Here is a 20,913-nt window from a genome sequence, read left to right as displayed (position 1 = left end):
AGGTTTATGTTGGAAGTCCCGACGAGAAGGGCATTACAGTAGTCAAGTCTTGACCCGATAATTGCCCTGGCAATCGTGAGGCAGCTTTGACGGGCCAAGAAGGGCCTGGCTGCGTTGAGGACTTTGGTGTAGTAGGCTGAGGAGGCAGCGATGGCATTGACCTGTCCTTTGACAGGTCAGAGTCAAGGTAGACTCTGAGTGTCTTAACATGGTTTGAGACCATAATCGGAATATTATCAATAGTGAAGGAGGCGTACTGTTCTCCAAGATTGCCGAGAGTGAAAAGTGAACCAATAAGGAGGAGTTCGGTTTTTTCACTATTGAGGCAAAGCCAATTCTCCGCCATCCAGGATTGGATGGTAGAGTAGATAGAGGAAAGGGTGTTGGAGTCTGCTAGGTAGTCGCCCGTGAGTGGGATGAGTACCTGCGTATCGTCCACATAGTTGGTATATGAGATACCAAGGGAGTCCAGGATGCTAAACAGGGGCCTCGTAAAGAGGTTGTAGAGAGTTGGTACGATACAGGATCCCTGGGGGACACCGCAGGTGAGGAGGCTGGGGGTGGCGGTGGCAACTTCATAAAATACTTTCATGGCCCTTTCTTGGAGAAAGGAGGTGATCCATTGGCAGGCTTTAGGGGATAAGTTTGCTTGGGTGGCTAAGTGGTGACACAGAGTATTGTGGTCAACCAAATCGAAGGCTGCGGAGAGGTCAAGGAGCAGTAGTATGGCAGGTTTGCCTGCGTCTCTGAGCTCATCCATTTGATTTTTAAGGTCTAGGAGGGCCGTTTCAGTACCATGCCGGGGGCGGAACCCTGATTGCCATAAGCCGAGGAGACGGTTGTCGTCTAAGAACTTCTGGACTTGTAGGTAAGCTGCTTTGTCCAGGATTTTGAGCAGGAACGGTACGGTCGTGATGGGCCTGTAGTTCCCTGGGACGGTTGGGTCGAGTGAAGGTTTCTTGAGAAGTGGGCATACCCAAGCTTCCTTAAGTCCTGATGGGACATGGCCTGATTGGAAGGATGAGTTGATGAAGGCCGTAAGGAAGGGGGCTAGACTGGGTGCGGAGTCTTTGATGAGGCTGGCGGGGCAGGCATCACCTTTGCAATTGGAGGGTTTAATGGAATTGAGCAAGGTTATGACCTCTTGCTCGGTAATCGTTTTGAATTCGAACAGCGGGGAGGACGTGGTCTTGGTGGGTGGCTTAGCGTGCATGTTCGCTATAGTGTCGGAGAGGGCTTTTTGGTGGCCACAAATTTTGCTTTGGAGGATGTTAAGCTTCTCTAGCACGGCAGATTGAATGCTGTTACAGCATTTGTCATCTTTAATGATTGAGGAGGGGGGGGCAGATGGTTTTTCGAGTTCCCTGAAAATGGTGAAGAGTTCATTAGATCCTGACTTAGCGTCAGCGATCCGGGTGTTAAAGGAAGCGGCCTTTGCCAGAGTGATGTTGGTCTTGTATGATTTGGAGATGGCTTTGAACTTCTGTTTAGTGGTTTCAGATGGGTTTGCTTTCCATGTGGATAATGCAATCCTCTTCTGCGCACGTTGGTCAAGGAGTTCTTTGGAGAACCATGAGTTGGCATGTTTTGCTTTTTTAGCTTTTTTGAGAGTCATAGGGGCAATAGCATCCACAGCTGAAGTGATGAAATCCTTAAAGGTGTTAGCTAAGGTATCAGGGTTGTTCGAAGAGGGAGTTTGAAGGGCTGTGTTAAGGAGGTAGGGTGCCAAGTTCTCCACTGTGAGAAGGTGTGAGCTCCTGGCGTACGTGGCGGGACATGGTGGTGGCGGAGAAAGAGCCACTTTGTTGGTTCCGAGGTTGAATTGGATGTAGTGATGGTCGGACCAAGGAATAGGGTTGTTGTCCTTGATGAGAAGGGAGCAATTGTGATGGCTGACCCAGTCGAGGGTGCGTCCTTTGATATGTGTGGGCTGGAAGATGGAATGAATGAAGCCGAGGTTAGATAGTGCCTTCTTGAGGTGTTTCGCAGGGGAGTCTTTGGGGTCGTTCAGCCCTAAGTTGAGGTCACCGAGGAGTAGAACCTGTGAGGTCTTTTTGATGTTGTGAGACAGTGCAGTGATAAGGGTGTCGTGGAAGTCGGTGCACAGTCCTGGAGGTCTGTAGGCAATGTGCATGGATATGGTGCAGTTGGGTGAGAAATTAATTTTTAAAGGGAGGTAGTCGCTGCTGCTGTCAAGGATGCCTTCAACTACTCTGATGGAGAGTGTGTCTCTGGCGATGAGGGCGACGCCTGCACCTCTCTGAGAGGTGTGGTCTTTCCTGAGGATGGAATAACCAGGTGGTGAGCTGTGTTTGTCCCATTGGTTTAATTGAAGTGTATAAAATGCTGAATTATCTTGTCATTCTGTGCAGGAACCAAAAGCAACCACTCTCGCGTTGCACCCAATTACTGCCCACTTCATTCACTTTACATCAGTTCTTAATAAACATCAGATCTCACGAAATATGCATTTCTTAAGTGATATTCTTCAAGTCCAGTTCTTGAACCAGGTGTCACTTTGCATTCCTGTACAGTGCTTGTAGTTTTATTTTTATCAGAAATGTGCAACTACAAGTACCAGAATGAAAAGTGAGGGGAAAGAGCCAGCCATGAATGACTATCTCACAGAAAATGGAGGTGGCATCGTTGGACTGCGTTAAAGTGACTTCGAATTTTGGATGGAGACGCTAGCCTGAGCTTTTGTATGAACAGACGCTGTTTCATTTTCTGTCGGCTTTATAGCTGCACTTGAAGCACTGTGTGTGGTACCTACTGCACCCTCTCTGAGTAATTGTTACTCTGCTCTTGGACCCTAAATAATTGTTGCTGGCTCCAGGTCAGTTTTGATACCGTGCAATGCCCCATCTACCTTCTTCCGAAAGAGCCCTCATCAGGAAAAGGGATGTCTGATACCTTTGACTGTATCTCTGGGTAAAACATTGAGCGGATCAACCAGCCTTGGCTTCGGAAAACCACTTTTGCAATTTTGAACGATGTTTTAAGGTAGCTTCATTCTTGTTCAAAATGCTGTATGCATCATTTTTATCATCGAGTGAGTAGTACTCCAGCAACTGTGCCATCTAGCCCTACATCTCTCACTTACTTATAAGGTGATAGGATGCTCAATGGGGTTGACTCTTTATTGAGTATTATTCCCATGGTTAATATTCCTTTCCAAGTAGATCACCAGGCTGGACCTAGAGACTATTCCCCAGGGACCCTGGGTCAGGCCAGCATGTTTCAACCCTTCATCCCCTGTAGAGAATAGCCCCTCTGCAGACCTGGCTCTGTTACTGGGAGGTATCTATCATGAAGACTTGTCTTTTCTTCATGTTAGATTCAGCCTCAGATCCTGCATAAGATCCTTCATTAACGAAGCAGATGAGTCATCTGTGTCTGTCTCTGCTGAAGGTGTTGCATTACAGTCAGTGTGGAGCGGGTACAAGCAATACATACACCCTTGTCTTCCACATATTACACATAAAAGATGATTTTCAAGGCCTCTCCATGACAGTAGGAACTCACATCTTAGCCATGGTTTGGAAGCAATAGCTGTAGGCTTTTCTTCTGGCCTTTTTTTTACAGGGCCTCTGGCAGTGTTTACCATGAACATGTGGCTGCAGATTAAAAGTTTTAACCATGCTCAAAACTTTCAGACAGTCCTTGCAGACTATGGAAATCTTATGAAAAAGAATAATTCGTCCAATGAGGAATCACTTTCACAGAGCATATAGCATTTGGGGGTGGGGTCTGAGCATGGGCCTAAGATTCTGTCCACCTCATTAGTTGCTGTGCAAACTCTGCAGATAGTGGTGGATAGCCTGCAGTTTTTTTACTGTTTAAATTGTACCAAGGATTCCCAGCCTGACAATGCGGAATGTTCATATCATGGGACAATGCTAGAGGCTGTTGTGTTGTGGATGAGAAAAGTAGTGATGGGGGACTTTTTGCCTCTCCTATCTGCCTTGTTCCCACAATGATATGCATCTGCCACAAGGTCCAGACTATGGCGGTGATGAATGGCCAGCCTTTTACTTAAAGTAGACTCATGAATCTAGAGTAGTTATTGTGCCCCAAACTGAGGTCCCATTTACTTAATACGTAATTCACTCCACCCAATAATACACTGTTCTCTCCACCTTCTGAAAAACGAAGGCAAACATAGCACTGTATGGCAAATATGGCTATGAACACATGGAAGTATATGTATATCCGCATGGTAGTTAATATGTTAACCAGTAAGTCTTGGATGCAGATCATGCCTCATTACAAGGCTAATACAGTGGCATCAGAATTGGAGTGAGATACTTGTTAAGGGAGGAGCCTGATATCAGCCGCACTATCGTACCCACACTGTTTGAGGGTGACGGGTTTCTATTTGGGAAGTCTAGTAAGTAGGACCTTGCCATACTTATTCCAGAACATTATGTATATTGGCACCACGGGATGGATATATTGTGGCTTTCCTAAAGCTTATGTGATACACTTTGAAGCTGATACCATGCGCCATGAGTTTGATCATCGGTTGAGTACTTAGCAGCTGGAGGAGTCTGGCATTAAGCACTGTATAAATCAAACACTACACGTAAGGAAATAAGTAAATACATAAATAGGCGTAGGCGACATGAAGTACAATATTTCTCTGAATAAATGTATGAGCAATTTTGCTTGGATTTCACAATGACTGTTTTAAAGAAGAAAGGCCTTCAAGTGACCATTAATTTTCCATGTCTTTCACTAGTGAGTTTATTTCAAAATCTGGTTTGTTTTTAGCTTTATAATATTGTTGCAAACAATAGGGATTTGTTGTCTTAAATATTGTTAAAATTATCCAAAATTACTTTATACTTATTTAGTAAGGTTGGATACGTAAACATATATTTCCTCATTGCTTTAATTAAACAGTTAAACAAACAAATAAACCAAATGGTCATTAGACCAACTCTGCAGTGCAACAATTACAGTGCGCACATTCTTTTTTAAAATTATTTTCTAGCCCATTACCTAATACATTAATATTTGAAAAATAATAATGAACTGATATCTGTAATCAGCACCCCCAATTGATATTTTTCATCTTAATGATTACATCCTCTTAAATATCTTGTTAATGTTTGCATGTCTCCTTCCTGCCTCTCTTATGGATGCAGGATTATGTATTGATTTACTAGGTGGCAAAAGTTGGTGGCTGTACAAATAATTATTATATATATATATATGAAATCATGTTATGTTTTTCAAAAATATATAAAAATGGGATGACAAGATTTATACTTACAAGGTTAGCGATGCCTTGTCCTTCGATGTTGACTTTCACCTTAACATGACCTGAGGGACTGTGACCATTTGTGATGCAGATGACTTGTGTGCTGGCGACACTTTGTACATCACATACTGTTCCAGCGATGGTGACATTCACGCTTCCAAGGTCAGAGCTGGAATGGATTAGAGCTCATCAGTGGGTTAAATGATCAACTCCAAATATCCAAAATTTAAAATGTAACTGGTACCTGAGATAGCTCTCATCCTTTGCTTCAAACAAATGCCTTCCCCTGGAAGTAATGTCTCCAGTGGGATCCCCAAACAGTTAGCAATTCATCTTCCCAGGTGACTTTGCCCATGGACTAAGATGCATTTATTGATTTCAGCAAATTCATCGAGACACGAGTATTAAAAAAAGCAGGTGTAACAAGATCTAATGTACCTATTATGACGTCTTTTATCTAGCCATCTACATACATGTTGAATTTGTTATTACAAGTAAAATTAGTAGGACAATAAAGAAAATGTGAACAAATTCCAAACACATTATCTAATCAGCTAAAAGCATACTAGAAATTTAAAAACATTGTAAAAATGGTGCATACATTAAAGAAAAAACATAGTCACTTTTTGTCCAGTTACTCAATCCCTGCACAGAAAAAGTACTAAAATGGTTTGCCAAGTGTACAATAAGTACCTAAAGGACACTGCTTCAGTGAGAAATCCCTGTTTTAAAAAATGTAGGGGATTATGAATTTCAATAACTCAAAAAATAAAATGTGGCAAGAAATGTGCTATCAACAAAGATACAACAGATGGACAGACGAGGAGGGCTAATGACTAAAAAATCATAGCCATAGATTAATGGGAGTAAGAGGGCCGATAAGAGAAGAAGGATGGAGAAAACTGAATAAGTAGGACCACAGGGACTTCATTTGGGGGCCTCCAGGGGTCGCACCTGCGACCCCTGAGCTCTCCATTGCTACCTCTGTGGTCTCCCATGCTACCCCTAAAATAAAGGGGGGGTTCAATTGAAGCCCCTGGGCTGTGGCCAGTGCCATGTGTCTCTTTGTTTCTGGAGAGGCTGGCTTTCTTGTTCAGGCCTCTTAAAAAAGGGGGTTCCACAAGTGTAACACTTTGCACCAGACCTGCAGATGAACTGGCCTGCTGTTAAATCTCAGTTACTAGTTTAAGACATGTAATTGCTCATTGTACTATAGCTGTAAGATAGCTATAGCTGGTAAGATAGCTCAGTGGGTGGAGCGCTCACTGCAGCGATGTGTGTTTGGTCTGCAGGTTCCAGGTTCACATCCCGGCAAGGTCATCTCAGCCTTTTATCCTTCTGAGGTTGATAAATTAGTACCAACACAGGTTGGGTGATATTGTATGTATATTTGTACTATATAAAGCGCTTAAGCGTAATTGCTATGTAATAACACATCATTATCATTTAGCCTTGGACGTCTGCTTGCATTCATAGTAATTTGGTAACATGGGCTATACACACTGATATTAACGATAAATATGGTGATCCATTCTTGTATGAAATGTATATCACATTACAGTGATATCTTAACCATATTTTTCATAGGGTACCTAGGAACAATGCTATGTGATGCCACTTCCTGTTTTCTCAAGGGGTGATGTCACTTCGGGATGGGGTCAATTTACATCACTTCATGTGATGTCATCAGAGGTCAAGGGTCATGTGATATCATTTCCGCTATCTCTGGCATTTTGGTGAAATGACATCACTGAAGGACCAGTCTCTGGGGATTGTTTAGAAGAGAGAAAGGCTTACATAAGGGTTCCCAACATATTTTGACTAATGACAGGTCATGTTTTAGAGGCAATTTGTGTAAAGTGGCACGTTGAACTTTTTTCAGGAAAAAGATGCAGGGGAGTTTCCTCCTCATTCAATTTTTGAGGAAGGGTAAATAAACTAAACTAAAATAGAACAAGGTGGGCCTGATTTACAAAGGTGTTTTTCAACGCGAAAATTATATTGACAAACGGTTTGTAAATCAGTCCCACTGTGTTTTATAGGGAGATATTTAAAGCTCCAAAGAACATATTAAATAAAGTGTAATCATGGTGGCAATTTACATTTTCTTGCCTCTATTTGAAGAACGAAATCAGACACTTCCACTTGCTTCTGCTTGAATTAGTGACGCAAAACATTTGGGGTAAGATTTGAAAACCCAGACCTGCTCTGTTTAGCCTCATTCTTGGACAGAGGTCTCCAAGTTCGCCACCCTAAATGTTGACTCCCATGATCCCTAACCAATGATTGTGCTAGCTGGAACTTATGGTAGATGTTGTTAAACACATCTGTAGAGGAGACTACTAGGGGGCGCGGATAAAAATAGCCACCTAAGGACAAGCCTCCCTGCTCCAAGCTGCTATATGGAGCTCTGTCATGGTCCTGATCTTTACGGAGGACCCGTGTTACGTGGTGAAGTGTTCCTGAAGATCAAGGGGACTTGGATGGATGTGCCCTCTACCCATTACATGTGTATTTGTGGAGGAGGCAAGGTCCAACGTGGAACTGCCAAGACACTACAGGGAATAGGGCCAACTCGAGATCTCTGAAGATGATCACCCTGGGATTGCCACAACCGTGGCCATTGGAATATTCAGTGGCTACAAGCAGTATCTGCTGAGGTGTCAGAGGGAGGTCCAGCTACGCTCACGGTACAATTGGCTGAGCTTGATCAGCGACATGGTGTTATGCACCCCCACCGAGCTGGACCAGGAGAGGTGTCTGACTGTGGCACTGGCAACAAGGGCTGGAAAGACTTTAGTTGCCCGTGAAAACCAGGTGTCTGTGGCTGTCTGCAGACACCATCGCCAGAGTGAGGGTGAAAGGTGTATCAATGTCAGCCACAAAGATTGGTATATGCCCCTATAGATGGAACCCTCAGTGCCTGCAAAGGTGCAAGTTGATTGAGCCACACTGTTGTGAGTTTGGTCACATTTCAAGGATTGAAATACCCCTGCTAGTGGCTGAGTGAAGGGCGAGGTGGCAATGAGTGGCACAGAAGGGACCTGAAGCATAGAGATGAGGGAGGCCTGGAAGACAGCATGTGACCAGCTGGCAGTTTACCCCGATGGCTGTGGATATCTTGGAACTTTCTTGTTGTGGTGAGTAGAGGGGATACTCCAAAGGAGGTGGATTGTTGACTTGCTGCGGGAGACCGCTTGACTTATGATTGTCCTTTGAGATCCATGAGTGGATCCACGAGTGGTGGCCTGGAATCAATGACATGACATAGGCACAGGCTCAGCAAATGGGGGGAGAGTTGAGAGTACTCCAGACAGACATCCACAGTGTGAAATCGTACATACCTTTAGAGCGGAGGTGCATAACACCTTTTTGGTGATCAAGGAGTGAGTGGAAAAGGTGGAAGACAGGGTGGAGGCCCTAGAACATAACCGATGTCCTGGAAGTAAAGATGGAGACTAGCTTGAAAGAACTTGAACACAGCCCACTTGAAGGCAATTAGCCTTGTTGTCTGTAATCCCAATTAGCCTATACTACCAAAATGTACTCTGATACACTGCTAGCCAAGTGAAGTAACCTATGCTACTAGAGTGCAAACCACACAGGCCACCCACCATCCATGTATAAATTGGAACTTCTTGTTTGTGAAACACCACTTTCTAACTAGCCCTAAGTGCACTATGTATGCTTCTGCCTCACAGCCCACTGGCACTAGTTCTAGATTCCACAGACCTTTCTAGTACACCTGCTCCAGACTCTATTACAACTAAAAATATGGTAGTCTTAGCGAGTGCTGCATGTACCCCATCGTTACCCAGCAATCTGAGCCAACAACAATTGTCACACACTGTTAATTTTACCCAGAGTCTACCTAGAATTAATATACCCTGTCACTTTCCTTCCAGAAACATTAGACTCTGCTCTAGACAGACAAAATAATTTGAACTACCTGCCAGCTTAATAACCAATATTGGCCATAGGAGAAAATACCCCATAACAAACAAACTATCATAACCAAAAATACTAATCCCACTACTCTATCCACGTTAAAGATGAACAATCCTTTCTATAAAAAATACCAGCAGAACAAACCCCACTTATCAACATCGACTGATGAGGTTAACAACAGTACTCTACCCATTCCATTGACAGGAAATCATGCCCCAAACCTTAAGGGGGCCTTAATAAACTCTAGAGCCTTAGTAGCTCATGCCACGGAGGTAGTTGACTTAATTCAGGAAGACCACTATAATTTTCTAGCCATTACTGAATCATGGCTACATGCAGCAGCAGGCCCTGCCCTTATGCTCGCTATACCCGACAATTATACCATTCTTAGAGCAGACAGAATCGGGACTCGTGGAGGAGGCATAGCTCTCATAGCCAAATCCAACCTAGCCTTAAGACTAGTCCCCTCTCCTGATGTCAAATCCTGTGAATCCCTCACTGCCAAATTACCCATCTCTGACTCCCAAACGCTCATCATTCATCTAATATACAGACCTCCGGGCCCCATCGGCGCATTCGAGGATGACATCTCCACCATTCTCTCTGACAATTTAAAAAATACCTTGCAAGTACTTTTGCTTGGGGATCTCAACCTGGGATTTAATGATCCCAAAGACCAGCAAGCAGCAATAAAAGCCAATGTCCTCACTGATCTCGGCCTCACTCAAAGAGTGACACTACTAACCTATGACAAAGGTAGAACACTTCACTGGGTGGCAGATTACAATTGCAATACCTCTATCACGGCAATATCCCCTTGGCTATGGACAGACCACCATCTTGTGGCCTTTACATTAGATGCCAAAGGCTTTCAAGCAAAAATAACCTAATCGCTCCTCCGACCTTAGCAAGGAATAATACGAACATTAATGCAGATAAACTCCTACCCCTAATACTACCAGCCCTCAATTCACTACCAGATATCACTGATCCCACCACCCTAGTTAATGAATATAATAAAACCATGACTGAAGCCTTAGACACCATTGCCCCTCTAAAAATGAGAAAAAGTAAACCCAGAGCACATCTGAACTCTTGGTTCACCCCACACCTCAAAACCCTGAGAACGGAAAACATTAAATGGGAAGTCTATGGAGGCAGAAAGAAATGATGCGCACCAAGCAGGAAACGTACAACATAAGGATCCTGCAAGCTAACCCAAGTACAAAGGAACTCTTTGTTATCCTAAAAGAACTTGAAGCCCCGATCCTTGTGCCTGATAATTGTGTGAAGGATAAAAGTTGGTGTTCCGACATACAGAAGGCCCTCGCTAACAAAATCACCACTCTTCAGGATAAAATTGCCCAAAAAAATAAACATACCCAACATTACCACACCCGTTAGCACTGCATCGCCTCCACTTAAACCAGCACAACGATTTAGCTTTGCCAAAGTTTCAATTCGAGAGGTCGAAAAAATCATCCGCTCTCTCAAACCGTCTAACTGTCAGGGAGATAAATGCCCAGCCCAAATCATCAAAGATGCGGCTAGAGACCTAGCACCCTTCATATCGAAGCTAATCAATGCCTCATTCTCTATCAGCACCATCCCAAGTAATCTAAAAGAGTTTGGGGTACTACCGCTCCTCAAAAAACAGTAATTAGATCCTACTATACCCACCAACTATAGGCCTATTACAACAGTGCCATTCGTACTAAACATTTTAGATAGTATGGCTTATCTCTAAATACAGGATTATTTGGAGCTTAACCAGCTACTAGCAGCCAGGCAATCAAGATTCAGGCCACAACGTGGTACCAAGACAGTGCTCATTGACCTCAGGGCCCAAATTGACGAGCTGAGAGACAAAGGGAAATAAGCCCTACTACTCCTTCTTGATCTCTCGGCAGCATTTGACTTGGTGGACCATAAGGTCCTCTGCAATCACCTTGACTCAGCAGCACACCTCTCCCAGAAGGCCATAGTCTGGATCCAATCCTTTCTAACCAACCCAACTATGAGCGTCTTCTCACCTTCAGCAGCAGCAGACCCAATTCCCATCACTCGTGGAGTGCCTCGGCGCTCATGTGTCTCACCCACAATGTACAATATATTTACTAAGCCCCTTTTCGATGATCTGGATCATCTTGGTATCACCTACACCAACTATGCAGATGATACCCAGATTCTCATACCACTCACTGGGGATTATGATAAGGATTTGGCCTTCGTAAACACAATTTACCTCATCATCCAGGCATGGATGGTTTACTATGGTCTATGCCTGAATGATGACAAAACTGAACTCATCATTCTGGGAACTAAGCCTAACATTAATGAACTTGGTCACAAGTACACCTCCTTTAATATTGATGGCAACACTATCAAGGTTGCCAAAGAGGTAAAAACCTTAGGTGTTTACCTGGATTCTACCCTTACCTTTGCCAAACAGGTTAATTCCATGGCCTATGCCACAGCATACACATGTAAGCTGATTAGAGCCGGCAAACCATTTTTATCTAAAAATAGCGGCACTATCTTGGCCAGAGCTCTAATCTTGTCCAAACTGGACTATTGTAACGCCCTTTACCTAACGCCAATAAGTATATCGTCAGTAAAATTCTGACTCCACAGAATAATGCTCTTAGAGCAGCACTGGGCATTGCCAGAAAAGAGAACATCTCTGAGGCAGGGAGACAGAATAATTGGGGTTCCACTAGCGACAAAATATTCCTTAAAACTGCCTCACTAACACACAAGTGCCTAAATAACAATGCACCCCACTATCTCATAGAGAGAATTAAGAGAAAATCCTCCAACCGGCCAACCAGAACTGCTAATACTAATTGCTAGATCGTACCAAGGTTCAAAGACAAAAGCTGGAGGGAACAGCTTCCTAGTCAAAGCTGCCCAGCTTTGGAACTACTTACTCCCCTCCCTGAGGGCGAACCAAACATACCCGAACTTCAGACACAACATCATCAACTGGTTCAAATAAAATGGCCACTAAATGCACTTCAGCTACTGTCCTACTATCTCCACTCTTTTGCACATGTAAATAGACACCACTATGCCTATATTATGTAGAACCGCTCTCTTTCATGTAATGTATTCCTGATTATGCTTACTGTATGTATATATCTTACTGTTGCAATTGACCTTCTTGACTGTATTATAACTGTTTAACCATGTAACTATGTATCCTTAAGCTGAAAATATTCATGTACCCCCTGCGCCCTTATACCCTCGGGTCTAGCGCACATTACAAATAAATAAACAAACAGACAGGGAGAAGAAGATGCGAAGTAAGCTGGACGATGTGGAGAACAGAACACGGCGGAACAACATACGCCTGTGGGGACTTCCCCAGAAGAACAGGGAATCATCCTCTGATCTCGAAAGATGGGTCAAGGGCTTGATTAAAGGTTTGTTAGTTCCGGAAGATTCCAGGACAGTGGTGTTCGACAGGAATAATAGAGGTGCGGGTTCTGGTCAGGGCCTATATCGGTCGTGGTCCAGTGCTACTACTTCCAAGTTAAGGAGGCCATTCTCAGGAAGGTCCACAGCCTGGGAACGTTTGAATGGGAAGGGAAATTGATTAAATCATTTCAAGATCTGTCGGCATACACCCTGGATCTACGGAAACAGTGTAGGCTATTGAGACCTTGGCATCAAACAGAAGGGATTAGGTACAGATGGAGATACCCCTTTGTGCTGTCCTTTCAGGTCAGAGGAGAGTTACAATATTAAAGGAAGGGAATATGTCCGAGCAGGTTCTCCAGGAACTATGAGGCACCAGCAATCATAACAGTAAGAACAATGGCAGATGAGGGAAAGATTCAAAAACACCTTTGCACATCCAGGGGCAAGAAGAAAAGTGCCGCCCTCGAAAGCCTCCTGTCGTCCTCCCTTTGGCGACTAAGAAGTGTCCTACACACGGCTGCATGCCTCATCAAGGGTCTACGCAGAAATGACCACATCACCCCAGCTCTCATCGATATTCACTGGCTCCCACTGCACAAACATATCACCTTCAAGTCTTGCTGCATCATCTATGAGGCAGTCGCCCTCAACTCACCCTGCTACCTCATGGAGAAACTCAGCATCTCCGGTGGACAGCGCACCACCGAAGCCAGGACACGTGTCGACTTGGAATCTGCTGCTGCCAAAAGACAAGGACCAGAAAACAAGCCTTCTCTGCCTACACCCCAAGACTATAGAACCTCCTCCCTGTCAGCATCAGACTCGCCCCCCATGATCCTCCAATTCAGAAAAGAACTCAAGACCCAGCTATTCAAGGAGTCGCTCCTCCTGAACATCTAGACCATCACGTGGCCTCCCGCCCCACCTGACTCACCACCCTGTACAGCTGTACCCCTCCTCTGCGCCCCTCTGTATCCTACTCCATGCTGTATATCTGTTCTGTTGTTACCTCTGAAAAGCGCTCTCTTGTGTATCTGTATTGTTGAATACCTCTGTAAAGCGCTCTTTTGCTTCTTGAAGCTAGGTCTACTCTCAACAAATACCATAATAATAATAATAAAATAATAATAAAAAGTGACTGATCCTAGGAAGTTCAGAAAGATGAATGCTTCACCCCCAAAAACTGTCTCATAGATGTGCCTCTTACAGCAGGGAATGTTGGTATTGCTTGGTATTTTGTTTGTAGCTGTGGATATCGGGGAGGGGAGATTGTTGTTAAGCATAGATGCAGTGGAGTGACAGGGTTTCGTTTGGAGGAAGCGTCAGGTGTGTGGTGATCTGCACTCCTAGTGCCCCAGAGTTATCTGTGCATCTCATTGGTCGAGATACTGTTCATGTTATTCATATGGGTTTTATGGTTGTTTTAGTTCTCGCATTTGGGATATGGAGGGGGGATTAGAGTGGGTGGCTTGGGGAAAGGGTTGTGCTTCCTAGGTATGAAGACAAATAGAGTCGATTGGGAAGGCTGCATGGCTCTAGGATCAGTTTGAGTTGAGATATTGATCAGTCGATGCGGGTAAACTCAGGGGATGAACCCATAAGCGATCATTACTGCTGAGGGACTGCTTGTGGATTTGTTTCTCCAGGAGACTCACTTTAGGATTGGAGATGAGGCTCACTTGGGGGGCAAGATGGTGACACAGTCGTTTTGCGCTTCGGCAGGGGAAAGGAAAAAAGGTGGAATGGGCATTATCCTGGTGAAGTGTCTGATACTGTTACGCTCACCTCGTCTCTCCGTGGACGCCGGACGATGCTGGATTGCGAATGCTACTTCTATGGTCACTCCGGTCTATGATGCACCTTGGGGGAAGTCTGCTCCTATGATAGGTGAAGGGAGCAAGTGATTAGAGAAACATTCGTGACTGGAGTGGCCCACCTCCCTCTGGTCAGTAGCCCTTCCCTCAGGGTTAACTCTCACCTTGTATTTGTGAGCGGTGAGCTCTCTGTCCTGCTTCTCAACGCAGGGGCGCCGTAACCGATGTAGGTATCCTATGGACCTAGTTACTTCACTGGTCCACGGGCCTGCGATTGGAGCCAAGACCGGCTGAGGCTCCGACTCTGTTTTTTGCTGTTTTCAGGTGAGTGAAGAGTGTCTTTTCACTGTAAATTCTAAGAGTCTCTTGTGTTCTTTCCCAATTGTCTTTCAGACTCTCTCCTGTCCCTTTCCTCCTTTCCCGTGTTTGTTCTTCTTTACGATGTCTGTTCCTATGTTCGGAATGTGTCCGACTAATGTGATGTTCTTTTGTCTCTGCAGGTGTTGTCTCAGCCGGTGTTCGCAACGTGGACCGCGTGTAGTCTATTCTTGCTGCCAGATGAAGAACGGGGAAGCGCTGAGCCGAGACCCACGAAGATGACAGGTAAGGTGCGCGAAGCGCTGGTGTTGGGCTTGAGGCTATTATGGAGATTGTTAACCTGCTGTCTTGTTTCTTCTCTTTTCCTACGTTGCAGGTTGCAGTGGTTTCCTGGAGCGGTAATGCGAGTGAAAAAGCTGGATGGAATTCGATGTCCACTACTTACAGGTAAGTGTTGAGAATAATGAGTTCTGTTCTTCCTCCTTGCAGATCGGCAGTGTTGTTTTCCAGAGCAGATTTTCCGGGCCGGAGATCAGGTAAGCTGTAGCTGGACACAGTGAGCGTTACGGTGCAAGGTGCAGAATAACATGAAGCACGATTTCCAGCCGGGGCATGGCTTATATGGCCAGCCACTCCCCAGGGCCCAACCACACCCAAAACACTAGTCTGCATGGATGTTTTGGGGAACAGAAATGTAATGGAGTCCTCCATGTTGGACTCAGATCAGCACCTGACACTTGCCTTCTTTTCTGCAATGAGCCTGGCGCCAGAGGCACCAGGACTGGGACCAGGACTTCTTCCTTATGGCTTGTGAGACCCGTGGGGCCAATCTCAGACACTGCAATGTGGCCTGGGGGCAAATATGTAAAGGATCACCAGGGGTAGGGTCACCAGGGGTATAAATCGTGACAGCACTCCCCCTAAGGCACCTCTCACGGTGGTCTTTCCGTCTGGTCCTGGTTTGGTTGGATTTTTATGATGAAAATGTTTCACTACTCGAGGGGCGTGAATTTGTTTGCTGGGCTCACATGTTCTATCCTGAGGGCCGTACCCCCTCCAATCCACTAAGTAGTACAACTTGGATCTGGTGATTTTTGAATCCAGGATTTCTTTGACTTCAAACTTGGGTTCACCGTTGATCAACACAGGGTTTGGAGGTCTTTTAATCCGAGTGCCAGGTTGAACAGGTTTTAGAAGTGACATGTGGAACACCGGATGGATCTGCATGTTTGATGGTAAAGCCAGCTTCACTGCTACAAGGTTAACAATGGCCTTGATGGTATAAGGTCCTAGGTATCTGGGGGAAAGGTCAGAGTTCCTTTTATGGGTACGTGCCAGGAGACCAACCAGACTTCGTCCCCTACTTGATACACAGGAGATTTCATATGATGCTGGTCCGAGAATCTTTTGTGTCTTTCTTCAACGTGCGCCAGGTGCTCCGTTGCCTTTCTGAAGGCATGAGTGATGCCTGTGTGTCAAGATTTTACTGCAGGCATTTCTAAGGCCATGAGGGGATCCAAACTGGAGGTACGTGGTTGTCGTTCGTAAATGACGTAAAATGGACTCTGTCCGGTACTGGTGTGTAGCAAATTATTATATGCATACTCAACAATCCATAGAATGTCGTTCCAATTACCCTCGGTCTGATGCAGCATGCACCTTAGGTACTGTTCAAGTGTTTGATTTGTCTGTTCAGTTTAGCCGTCTGTTTGGGGGTGGTGACTAGTGGACAGTCGGACGTCAATCTGCGTGATTTTACAACTTTATTTCCAAAAATTGGAGATCAATTGGCTGCCGCGATCTGAAATCAATATGAAGGGTAAACCATGTAACCGGACAATTTGTTCCAAGAACACCTTTGCCAAAGTGGATGAGGATGGTAGCCCCTTTAATGGGATAAAATGGGCCATCTTGGAGAATATGTCCACCACGACCAAGATAGTGTTATAGCCATTGCAGGGAGGTAGGTCGGTGATAAGGTCGAGCGAAAGTGTATGCCAAGGCGTGGGAGGTATTTCCAGAGGCTGTAGAAGGCCTGCAGGTTTTTGTTTCTGGGATTTGTTTTGAGCGCAGATTCCCCACGACAATACAAATTGGGTCATGTCCTTCTGCCAGGTTGGCCACCAATAGTTTCTTTTCAGCTTGGCCAATGTTTTTGCAATGCCTGGATATCATTCGACCATGGTAGCTGAAGATGACTTGCTCTCAAAGCTTTTGGCTCGGTAGGTCCAGGCATCCCTGGAAGTAGGGGAGTTGGTTTACTGATGTATGATGTTCACCTTTGGCGACCCATTCCAGTAGAGTTTTCTCATTCATTTGCAATTGTATTTCTTTTTGGAGATCGCTCAGGGACAGAGTTGTTGTGAGCCCTAACAATCTTTCAACCGGAATAATGGCGATTGGGTCTGGGTTTGAGTACATGTTTTCATTATTTGCCAAGACGGGAAAGAGCATCAGCCTTTCCATTCCGAACCCTGGGCCGGTATGTGATCACATTGTCGTATTCAGCAAAAAACAAAGCCCACAGGAGTTGACGTGATGACTGGGCTTTTGCTGACTTGAGGTATTGTAAATTGCGGTGGTCTGTGATCACCGTAATTGTATGTCTTGCAACCAGAAGGTAATGTCGCCAGACTTTGAATGCTGCTTTGATCGCTACGAGTTCCTTGTCCATTATCGCATAGTTGATTTCGGATGCCGAAAACTTGCGTGACCAAAATGCCACCGGGTGTAATTGGCCAGTCTCGGGATCTTTTTGCGAGTGAACAGCCCCCATTGCCATGCTGGAAGCGTCAGTCTCGACTACATTCGGGAGATCTGGACGAGGGTGTCGAAGTACAGGGGCCGAGGTAAACTTTTCTTGAGAACCTGAAAGGCCTTTTCCCCCTCGTCTGTCAATTGGAAGCGTTTGTTTTTGCGTAACAGGGATGTAATCAGGTGAACAATCTGGGAAAATCCAGGAATAAATCGGAGGTAGAAGTTTGCAAAGCCCAGCATGCTCTGAACCCCTTTGACTGACGACGCCGATGGCCAATTGAGGACGGCGTCCACCTTGTGTCTGTCCATCCAAACGCCTCAGGGAGTGAGAATAAAGCCTAAGGACTCAACTTCAGTGACATGGAAGGAGCATTTTTCGAGTTTGGCATATAATTTATGCTGCCAGAGTTTCTCAAGGACGGCGCGGACATGCCTAACATGGTCCTGCTGGGAAGCCGAGTACACCAGGATATCATCGATGTAGACTAATGCGCAAACATTGATTAGCTTGCGCAGTACGTTGTTCATGAAAAACTGGAATGCTGTCGGAGCATTGCAAATCCTAAAGTGCATCACCTGGTATTCGTACAGGCCATATTTGGTACGAAAGGCGGTCTTCCATTCATCTCCCTTTTTCACGCGTACGAGATGGTATGCCCCCCTGAGGTCCAGTTTGGTGTATATCTGGGCATCTTTGACTTGGTCTAATAATTCCCGATTCTTCACTGTCACCTGATTCAATGCCTGATAGTCAATGCAGGTCCACAGGTCCCCCTCCATCTTGGGTACAAAGAAGAGGGGTGAGGCTGTAGGGGATTCGGATGGACGAATGAAACCGTTTGCCAGATATTGGTCCAAGTATATCTTCAGATGGATGTTCTCCGGCTCAGTGAGTGCGTATATTTGGCTACACAGAATTTGCGCCCCGGGTATGAGATCAATTTGGCAGTCGTAAGGTCTATGGAGGGGTAATGTATTGGCTTGCTCCTTCTGAAAGATGTCCTGGTAGTCTTAGTATTCCCTTGGTAATGTATTTGTTAAACCCAATGCCACCGCCCCCTTCTGTTCAGTCAGAGATGTTTCCACTTCATAACATGTGCGAGCACAATCCCCGGAGAAGGTAAGACTCTTTGCACGCCAGTTGATATAGGGGTTATGAGTCTCCATCCATGGTATCCTCACGATCACCCGAAACTGAGGAGCCTTAATGAGGTTGAAGACAATAGCTTCTCGATGACCATCTTGACATAAAGGGTCACTTCTGCTGTACAATGCGTCACAGGACCTGAAGATATTTCCGTGCCGTCGACAGTGGTGACTCTTTCTGATGTCTTCTTTTGATGCAGGGGAAGACCCATTGTAGTTGCCAAATCCTGGTATATGTAATTACCAACGGCTCCGCTGTCTACATATGCCTCAACAGCATGCATCCTGGACGGTTGTTGGTGGTTGATCAAGATCACAGGCACAGCAAGGTGCGAGGTCTGTGGTTCCTTCTTTTCGCTCGACAAACTGACCCCTACGTCTGCCGGGCTTGCAGGTTTTCCGACTCCCGTTTGGTGTCTTCTCTGTCTGTAGCTCCTACTGTTTTCTGGGGTGGTTTCACCGGACAGTCCTGGAGATAGTGGCCTGGTTTCCCACAATACAGGCATAATTGCTGTTGCCTTCATTTTTCTATTTCAGTCTTGGTTAATGGGCTTCGTACCCCTCCGATTTGCATAGGCTCGGCAGGGTTCTCCTGTGGCCGTGAGTTGCTTTCCTTTGGGCGTACGTACACAGTGCGGCCCTCAAATCGGGCTTGATCAGTTTTCCGGTCCTGCAGCCTGTGGTCTAACTGGACTACCAATTCCATGAATTCAGCACAGTCTCGAGGAGGATCTACTACCTGTGCTAGAACGTCTTTCAACTCGCCACTTAGGCCTCGATGGAATAGTGCGATCCGCTTTTCTTCTGGCCACCCAGTTTCAACAATGAGTCTGTTGAAGGTAGCGATATAGATTAGCAAATCCTGACTGCCTTGGCGAAGCGATGGAAGTTTGTTGTCCAGGGCTTGGCCATGGGTATGTCGGGCGAACAGTTTCTCCATTTCCCATTGGAATCCTCCGAAATCCCGCAGTAGAGGGTCATCGCGGTTAACCAGTGGCACTGACCAGTCCGCAGCACTGACACCCAGGTATGACAACACGAAGGCAACCTTTGTCTGATCATTTGGAAATGCTCCTGGTCTACAAAGGAATTGAAGGCGGCACTGATTCATGAACACAGCAAACTGTTTCGGGTCCCCTGAGAAATGCTCAGGTGGGGCCAAAGGAACTGCCCCAGGAAGGACTAGTTGCACCGGGGTCACTGACGGAGCGGGACTGATGGAACGCTCCCAGGTAATGGAGCTTGGCCGGCTTGCGCCTGCAGTAATTGCCTGGCTAGCTCATCTGTGTGGTCCTTATTCACTATCAGCTCCCTCCGGAGGGCATTGGTTTCTTGTCGGGCGGCGTGCACTTTGGCCCGTAATTCACCTAGTAACTGGGCCAATTGGTCATTCTCAGATGTCTCATGACGCCCGGGCGGAGAATTGACTAAGGCCACCTGGTCTCTGCGGGGGCGCCGGACGATGCTGGATTGCAAATGCTACTTCTGTGGTCACTCCAGTCTATGATGCACCTTGGGGAAGTCTGCTCCTATGATAGATTAAGGGAGCGAGTAATTAGAGAAACATTTGTGATTGGAGTGGCCCAACTCACTCTGGTCACTAGCCCTTCCCTCAGGGTTAACTCTCACCTTGTATTTGTGAGCAGTGAGTTCTCCGTCCTGCTTCTCAACGCAGGGGTGCCGCTGCAGGTATCCTATGGACCTAGTTACTTCACTGGTCTGCGAGCCTGCGTGTGGAGCCCAGACTGGCTGTGGCTCCGACTCTGATTTTTGCTGTTCTCAGGTGAGTGAAGAGTGTCTTTTCACTGTAAATTGTAAGTCTCTTGTGTTCTTTCCCAATTGTCTTTCGGACTCTCTCCTGTCCCTTTTCTTCTTTTCCGTGTGTGTTCTTCTTTTCGATGTCTGTTCCTACGTTCGGAATGTGTCTGACTAATGTGATGTTCTTTTGTCTCTGCAGGTGTTGCCTCAGCCGGTGTTCGCAACGTGGACCGCGTGTAGTCTATTCTTGCTGCCAGATGAAGAACGGGGAAGCGCTGAGCCGAGACCCATGAAGATGACAGGTAAGGAGCGAAGCGCTGGCATTGGGCTTGAGGCTATTATGAAGATTGTTAACCTCCTGTCTTGTTTCTTCTCTTTTCCTATGTTGCAGGTTGCAGTGGTTTCCTGGAGCGGTACACGAGTGAACAAGCTGGATGGAATTCGATGTCCACTGCTTACAGGTAAGTGTACAGAATAATGAGT

At 45.7% G+C, this 20,913-nt stretch overlaps 1 protein-coding gene across 1 annotated transcript in view; it reads right to left on the bottom strand.

Moving 5' to 3' along the window:
• The window catches only part of LOC138498459 (fibrocystin-L-like), a 1,772,245-nt gene that overhangs the window by 369,600 nt on the left and 1,381,732 nt on the right, over positions 1–20,913 (bottom strand). The window contains exon 33 of the mRNA XM_069622209.1: positions 5,279–5,435. Coding sequence (XP_069478310.1) covers positions 5,279–5,435 — 157 coding nt within the window. The remainder of the gene's footprint in view (positions 1–5,278; positions 5,436–20,913) is intronic.

This window comes from Ambystoma mexicanum, chromosome 5q (genome assembly GCF_040938575.1).
Source record: "Ambystoma mexicanum isolate Mex_15411 chromosome 5q, UKY_AmexF1_1, whole genome shotgun sequence".
Taxonomy (NCBI): domain Eukaryota; kingdom Metazoa; phylum Chordata; class Amphibia; order Caudata; family Ambystomatidae; genus Ambystoma; species Ambystoma mexicanum.
The sequence above is the reverse complement of the archived record's forward strand: the minus strand, read 5'-3'. Positions and strand labels throughout refer to the sequence as shown.